This window comes from Pteropus vampyrus, unplaced genomic scaffold, assembly GCF_000151845.1.
Source record: "Pteropus vampyrus isolate Shadow unplaced genomic scaffold, Pvam_2.0 Scaffold84, whole genome shotgun sequence".
NCBI lineage: Eukaryota > Metazoa > Chordata > Mammalia > Chiroptera > Pteropodidae > Pteropus > Pteropus vampyrus.
The window spans coordinates 3,633,399-3,642,128 of record NW_011888865.1 but is presented as its reverse complement, the minus strand read 5'-3'; the positions used below and the strand labels follow the sequence as shown (position 1 = coordinate 3,642,128).

Genomic DNA, 8,730 nt, shown 5'->3' with positions numbered 1-8,730 from the left:
AAGTTGGCCTTTCCAAACTGAAAATGGCATTTTCACCTTACTTTGAATACATGAACTACTTCAAAGTTCCCAAAAGTCTAATGTATCTCTTGTTTATTGGAATAAATTGGGATTTATATTATTTTGTTTTTTGTTTTGTTTTGTTTTGTTTTGTAAAAGCTTTCACTAAAGGTGGTTGAGTTTTAATAGAATAGTATGTTTGGGATCTATTTCATAATCAATCACGTGGCAAAATGTGTATGTATTTGAGATAGAAAGAACTAGAGTGAAGAGCTTATGAGTTTGAAGTGTATAGATGTCCTAAGTTACCTATGAAAGATTTAGATTAACTGGTAATTAGCCTAACAGAAGATATTCAAAAATTCTTTAAAGACCCCTTTGAATGACCCTCAGTAATTCTATTCTATTAATAGTAACATTCTTTTAATTTAAGCTACAGAGCAGCATTCTGGTTGTGCAACCCTATTCACAAATAAGCACAAAATATTTTCTATTGACATGTGGGATGCCGTTTGTGATTGGAACTTCACAAAGGACTCTATACTAAGGTATTTTCTTTGGTAAAATAAAGGCTGCTCAATCTGGTTTGGTCTGATGTTTTACCTCCTCTAACCAAGACTTTAAATTCTTTTCCTCTCTTCTTTATGGCCTAGACCTAGAGTTACTTGTGTACATACTGTCTTCTTCCCTACCTTCTCTCACTAATCTATGAGCTCTATGAGGCAGGACCCGTGGATTATTTATCTCTATATCCCCAGGACAAAGCCCATTGCCTAGAGTTTAATAGATGCTCAGATAATGTCTACTGAACATGGTAATCTCTTCCATCAAATTGGCTTGATTTAATGAGCCATTTTCATTCAAATACTAAATATTCTGAATAGCTTTGAAGAGACAAAATTAAGAGGAAGGCCTCTATCTCAGGACTAATAATGATTTTTGTTGCATTTCGTTTTATTTAATATTAATTTTGAGAAAGCAAGGAAAGAAACTTTTTTTAAAAAGTGACTATATCAAGAGTAAGGAAGTCTTTTGCTAGTAAGTAACTTCATTACTACCTGTTAAATACCAGGAACATGGATGAAGTGGCATGATATCAGGCTCCAGTTTTAGAAGTAAAAAAAGGTAATAAAAGTAAATTTTAGGAGTCTTGCGCCCCTGCAAGCTCTACTAGCAGTTATTCTCAACTGACTAGGCTTGTGACTTTGGTCAAGTCAATTAAGTCTTAGTTTCGTTATATGGCAGTGGGGGACAACAGTACCTCTTGACCTCACAGGCTTAAACTGATGAAGAAAAATGAGATTATTTCTCTGAAAGCATGTTGGTTTGGAAAACTGTCATTCAACTATAAGGGCTCATCTTAATGCACTGTGTAGCAGACTAATGTTGAGAATCTCATAATTTATGTTAGATGAAACATTCAGTACCTTCCAGGTATGGTGAATTGTCCATTCTGATGCAAAAGCTGTTTGAGCCACTCTCCACAATGCAGGCAGCTCACTCCTGACTTTCAAACTTCAGTTTAATGATTTTATAAACCTTTCAAATCCAAACCTCTCAAATCCATCTTTTCTCTTTTGGCATCCTCAGTCTCTAATATAATGCTCAGGCATAGTACCACTCAATGAAGGTTTATTAATGACAAAAATGACTAAAACAAAAATTGTTAGTAGGAGACAATGCATTATAATGGCTGAAAATGTGGGCTCTAAACTTAGACTCCCTGTGTTCAAAATTCTTGATCAATCCACTTAATCCTTACAATCTAAGCTTTTTTTCCAGTAAAATATAATAAGAATATTATATATATGTGGGTGTGTGTATATATATTATATTATATAATATAATATATATAATAACAGAGCCTCTGCCACAGGGTTGTTGCCAGGATTAAATTTAGGTAACGTTCTAGCACCATGTCTGGCACATGGTAAAAACTAAATAAATACTAATTTATTGATATTCATCTTTTTCTTAGGTGCTAGACATTACATTCCTTTGACCACTGATATTAAATATTATAAAATCACAGATTAATTAAGCAATGTAAAAGGTAGATCTCATGTGGTTTAATCAAGAAGTAACAAAATCATCCCCAATGTTATCTATATTCCATCACAGTTATCTAATAAGTATCACAGGTCAGTCATTGCAATGAAAAGCAGGAGCCACTATTTTGGCATGGGGTGACCCTCTGCAGCCACAGCTCTTCCTCAGCCTGGCCAGTTAAGCATACAATCACATCTCTCTGTTTGCTCCTGTCCTTGTTCATGCTCACCAGGTACAAAGACAGGAGACTGGCCCAGCACAAGTCGGAAATAGAGTGTTTCACCCCCAAAGGGAGTATGGGGAATGGTGGGAGAGCAACAATGAGCAGGTAAGCAAACTGTGAGTGGCTTGAGGTGGTGTGAACTAAATGTACGCAAGCTAGAGGAACAGGTGGCTCCCTAGTCTGGGTCCTCACTCAAATGTGCATCCCATACAGTATGTCCAACCTGGGCTACCACTGATTTTCTGTGTGTGTTTGATTTACAAAACCCATGCCATCCACGTGTGAAGTGATGGGAGCCTCCTGCTCCAGATGCTGCTGTTTCCCAGGGTTGCGCGCTTTGCATGTCTGAAGCCTTAGCTCGTAGTCAGTTTTCCCATGGATTTTGACATATTGGTCAATTGCTTCTGGAGTTTGCAAAGTGAAAGAGATTGGAAGAATTCACATTTTAGGATTATCCAATCATTTAGGAAAACAAATTCCAAAGCCTAGGACTGGTTTTGAGGAAAGGACTGCAATGGAGGGAAGAGAGCAGCCCCTGATCCCAGACAAGCCTGGGAATTTAATTTGACTTGCTTTGAGTGTAACATCACCTCACAGCCATGGGCAAACACCATCTCAAACTAGTGAACTGTAGAGGCAAGAGGCTTTTCATGAACTGAAATTGGAGAAGTTAGTCCTCCTCTAGCTGCCATAGCTTTGCATCTCCTTTACTTCTCAGTGTTTGGTGGTGAACACCCTCTGTCGCTGCGCTGTGCATGTTCCTTCATACCAAGCACTCGCAACTGAGCTGTGCCCAGCAAACTAAGGTATTCGGAACTGGAAGCACCAACTGAGCTGTGTTGCATGAAATTATCGTGCTTTACTGCATGGAACAGGGGTTCAAGGGCTCTGGAGATAAAGACTGTCAAAGCTGGCATTAAACAGTTCCAGAATGCTGGAGTTGCCTAGCGGTTGGGAAATCACTCACCATGAACTAACACTCCTCTTGTAATTTGTCGTGGTATTTCCCAGTCTATCCATGGTACAGAGGTATGGAAGGGGAGCTCTTGCCAGTCATCCTGGGTTAAAGGAAAGGAGAAGTACAGAACATAGAGTATGTATATATGTGTGTGCATGTGCTGAGAGCAGAGCTTGAGAGCAAGCTGCATAGCAAAAACATAATTCTGTTGAATCCTGTTGAACTTCCACCCCCAAACATTATGTTTACTTTCTCAAAAGTGGGCTCCTTCTGGTTTTCAAAATAATGTCTAACTTTCTATGTGGACCACTGCATTACACAACTTGTGGGGGACCATTCATATTGCAATATGTGAAAACAGTTCCTAGAAGTGTGCAACTTACGACCTGAGCAATCATTCTTAGCAGCTCTGGCCAAGAGTTTGGCCAACTTCGTCCATGGCTCCCAGAGAAAAAGCAATGAGAGCTTGTATATGTGTGCAGTCACATATGTGTGCACACTGGTGTATCTGATGGCCTTATGCCCACAATCTTTATACAGCTACCTTTGGATTTTAGTGTATCTGGAAGATAAACCTCAATAGGTTATTCTGTGGGAATAACTCAACAGACTGCTACTGGGGTTCCTGATTTCCTTCCATCTAGATATGACGAAGTGTCATAATTCCTGTTTTTAAAAATAAGTCAAATAGCACCCAGATTGGCTGAACAAGGTGAACATGACTGTATCAAATGAGTGCAGAGGTTCTGTCCAGGTTGACTTCTGATTTGAGGCAATTGTCTAGGACTGGAATTCTCAAACCCAGCAAACCTGACCATCTATCAAATATACTGAGGCCAAACCTTAGGCAATATAACCTAGAAGTCTGTAATGTTATATGTTTTCTAGTTCATTCTAATTTAGCCAGTCTATAAATTGATATTTATATGTCACAGACAAGCATTCATCTAGGAGATGACACGTAGCTATTCACACCAAATATTCGGTCTCAATTCTGTCATGCAGTATTCTTGGGAGTGTTTAGTCAATGCTTGGAACTCTTAGATCTGATCAGCCCCATAATTAGATTTGCTCAAGGCTGTCTTGATTGAGAATGGGGAAGGAGAGATAAGAGACAGTAGGACACAGAAGGTAAGGGGATCCCAGATCAAATAGACCAAACTTCCTTGGGTCAGGTCTAGATCTACAGAGGTAGGCATTCAATGTGTCTCCACTGGGAATGGTCTAAGTTTCTCTTCAACAGCAGGATACCATTTAGCTTTTGTTTTCTCTCATTTGGATATAGCCAAGGTAATGGTAAGTTCATTACACTGATATGTCCTGGTGGGGCAGAGGCGAATAGAGCCTGCTGTGGGTGAGACAGTTCTGTTGGAGTTACCACCTCAGCCCACAGACAAGCATAGTTAATTGGGAAAAAATCATCTTTCCTTCCTATTTTTTCTTCCTTCCCATTTAGTTAGCATTAAATAAAAACTGACAAGGAGTGAGAAAGAGTGTGTAGGAGGGAGATGGAGTCTTTCAGTGATCTAAGAGAGCTTTCCAATTGGGAGGAGAAAAGGCCTAGAGGCATTAAAAGAAGACGCCAAAATTTCTAAGGCCTTTGAATCTTTTTTTCCAATTTCATATTTGTTTATATGAGTACACACACACACACACACACACACACACACACACACACACACAGGATGACACTTATCCAGGAGAAATGTGTTTAAAATGAATATTAAGAGAAAAGATATCAAAGAGGAGACAACTGCGATGTAAACCATTTCTGATAGGAGGTTAAAGTAGTTAATCCCACTTTGCTTACTCTGGAATTGAATGGAAAGGCTAGGAATAGTATAACTGTATGAGACTTTATGGATACTTTTACAGATATGGCTCTTTCTTATCTACTCCCCCTTGTTGCTTCCCAGAGTCATAGTCAAGCATAATATTTACTCTGCAAATATCTGGGCTGGTTCTGTGGCCATTATTGAGCAACTAGTCCCACGGAGGGGCTAAAGAAGCTCAAACAACCACAGAAAACCAGGAGTGTCACCTGCATCTCATTCACCTATTTTTTCTATAATGAAACCATAGAATGAACAGGACCCTATGAATTCATGACTAGGGTGATTCTTTAGAGCCAAGTCGCCTGACAGGGAGAGAAGGCATTTCACAATGCATATAGTCATATCCAGCCAGAACACTATTATCTGTAACTTTGGCAGGGCCCTCCAGGCAGACATGTCCTCACTTCTTCCTCCTACCTCTACTCCCACATTTGGAAAAGAATGAGACCATTACATGGATCCATAACACTCTAGCTTCCTGGAATACTTTACCGCTGTTTTCCCTTTATGTGAACAGTTTTATTTGCCTTCTGTCTGAATGTAGTGTTAATTTGTCATCTTCTCATATTTTCACAGTGGTCAGTGTAAGTGTGTTTCAGAACAGAGTCCTCCTGATTGCAGGAGAAATGAGAGTCCTAAACAGGAAGGTGCTCTAAGAACCGGAAATTCTCTAAACCCTGTTACCGTGGTGTGAGTTCATACTGAGATAGTCCACGCTCAGGAATGGCTAAAACTTCAACAATAAATGTTTTTATCTGTTGTCTCAGCATGGGTATTCCAACAAAGTGTAGCTGGAGAATGTGTTTGATGTGCTCATGTTGCACCCCATGAAGGAGAGGCACAGACATTGTGAACCTCCCAGTCTCTCTTTGAGAAAGGGCTCCCTTACTCAAATGAAATAGATAGATCTATAGTCCTCAACCAGTGCTAGAAGGAAAGAAGGTGGTACTGGGTTGTTTTTTTTTTTTTAATTATTGTTGTGTCATGATATCAATTATGTCAAGTATTAACCTCCAATCAATCAGTTAAGTAACTGATTTTCACCTAGTAGAGGTAGCATCTAATTTTAGGGCTATAAATGTTTAATAAAGCCTTAGAGAATCTGGTAACAGTGATATAATAATAGTTATTATTGAATTAGTAAGAGCTCAGATTTGAAAAGTAACCCCAAAATGTGATGTCTGTGTTAAGACTGTTTTGCCTTTCATTCATTCAATTATTTCTTTCTTCATTTAGTATTCATTTATTAAGCACCTACTACTAGCCAAACACAAGACTCTGGACATAAATGGATAACCAAGACCTGACTAATGTCCTTGAAAAACCTCTAGTCTATTGGGGAACAGAGTCAGAAAAACAGATAATGCAATGTAATATAGTATCTCTCTTCCACAGGAAAATTTATGCATCAGATTAACTCCCCATTTGATATCATTTCTATGTGTCAGTACAAATAGAATTAAGAGTAATAGAAACTAAATAATAATAAACATGAATTCAGTGTTCAGGTAAGGCTATGCATACACTTACATAAAATTCAGAATCCACAGAAGAGAAAGACTTTGCCTTTCCAGAACAATAGAAGTCAGCTAGTTGCTTAGTGATAGATTAGGACTGCTATAGTAGTCTTCCCTCCATTCCTTCCCAAAGTCAATTTCAAATTAATAGTCTAACTTATATTAGAGATGAGACCTTAAAACCTGGTTCCAGCTGTAGCCAGAGTGTGACATCCTTTAGCCGAAATGCTTTAATTAAGATCAAAAGAATTCTTTTGTCTAAACAGAAATCATTTTCAGCAACCATCGTAAAAATCTTGTGACATTCTCTTATTCCAAATGCCCTCAAGATTCATCTCTGTAATGTTCAGATCAGAGCTTTGGAATTTATTATCAGGTTATTTTACAGACACAAACTTGGGTGTTGCCATTTTCCTGGATGTTCCACAAGGGTATGTCTTTTTAGCCCCTTGGTTTATGTGTGCATCTCAGCACTTAGCATAGAGACAGTATTGTATGGTGGCAATGACTAGATTTAGGAACAGATTTGAGGCACTGTTATGCATTTTATTTGACTTGTGCAACTTAGTTAAGTTCCATAAGCCTCGATTTTTGAATCTATAGTGTAGCTTAATAATACCTGTCTATACCTATCAAGTGATGGAATTCACTTCATTTCTCTAACACTCCCAGCCTGTACTCCAGACCAGACACCACAGGAGGTACATGTAGTCACTGCCCTTGGAGTGTTCTAGGTTTGGTGCAGGAACAGACTTGTAGATAAATAATTTAAAATGCCATTCAGTAAGTGCTATGTCAGACAGCTGTTGTGAAGGTCAGATATAATAATATAGGTGAAAACACCTTGCAAGGTATAAAGTTCTATTCAAATGGGAGCTATTATCATCCCAAAACTCTCCTCTCCTTTGTCATCAATCCCAATCTCATGTTTTATTCAAGGTTTAAATCAAGCTGGATTCCTCCACAATGTCTTCCTGGCCATTTCAGCTCACAGGCACAAAACAACTGAGATTTTTATTTCTTTTTTTCTCCCCACCCCCCTCTTCATTGAATTGTAATCTGGGCTTCATAGTGATTGCTGGAAAAAATTATTTCCTGTTTTAAAAATTTTAAAAATCCTCTAACCTTAGTTGAAGCACGTCAATTAAAGCCTAGAACTGAAATACAAAACAAGGAGTAGTTTAGTTTTGAACTTTGAGTCCAGGTTACTGAATTATAGATCATAAGAAATAGTTAATTTGAGAAAGAAAACTATGTCATGATCCAACAAAATGCCTCTGCTTGGCACATGCTCCTACATTATATCCTCTGTTAGATGCTTTCTCTTTATGAAGACTTAGAAGAAGTAGCAGCTGTACTAGAGTCATTAGCCACTTTAAAAACCCACCCTGAATGGACATGTAACATTTTGAAAAGGTTTGTGTTTCTGTTAAACCAAAGAGAAGTTAAAATAGGGACTGGTGGTTTTCCTTCCACAAGGATTTTATCAGGGACTAAATGCCTACTAAGAAGTGAGTGCTGGGGGAACTATCATAGAAGCATGCATCCACTGCTCCCTCCCCAGCTACTTAAAAGAGAGGGGAAAGTCTGTCTTCTAGGGTTGTAGGGTTTCATGAGCTTAATTTAAGCATATGGAATTAGCTTCTTTGTCACATATGCAATACATATATTAATTGGATTTTGTTTATCCATGTTATTTAAGATTCCCCAGGCTTTAAGCCTTCATTAAATTCCACTTTATTTGCAAATCCTTCCTTGAAACTTCTTCCCCAGTGAGCAACCTTTTCTCCAAATTCCACCAATACCAACAAGAAAAGCCTAATGGACGGAGACAAAATGTTTTTTCTTTCATATCAGTTTTTCTTCTTTCACAACAGTTTTCATATCAGTTTACTCCTTTCCATCTTCATTTTTGTCACACCTGTTAGCATCTTAACACTGTATCCCTGCACTGTGAAAACAAGCTCTTAAGTCTCCTCTGGATAATACTATTTTACTTATGTCAATCTCTTTTTTTCCTCATTGTCTGGAGGACTAATTAACTTAATAAATAAATATTAATTAAGCCTTAACATTTTCCTGACATAAGAAGGTCAATGGATAAAGCTGGGGTGAGGGTTTAAAGATTATGTCATGATTCCTGCATTC

The 8,730-nt window shown here is 38.2% G+C and overlaps 1 protein-coding gene across 1 annotated transcript in view; it reads left to right on the top strand.

Annotated features, from left to right (window-relative positions):
* GRM5 (glutamate metabotropic receptor 5) overlaps positions 1-8,730 on the top strand; it is a 418,657-nt gene that overhangs the window by 397,784 nt on the left and 12,143 nt on the right. The window contains exon 9 of the mRNA XM_011363299.1: positions 2,282-2,377. Within this exon, the coding sequence (XP_011361601.1) occupies positions 2,282-2,377 (96 nt within the window). The remainder of the gene's footprint in view (positions 1-2,281; positions 2,378-8,730) is intronic.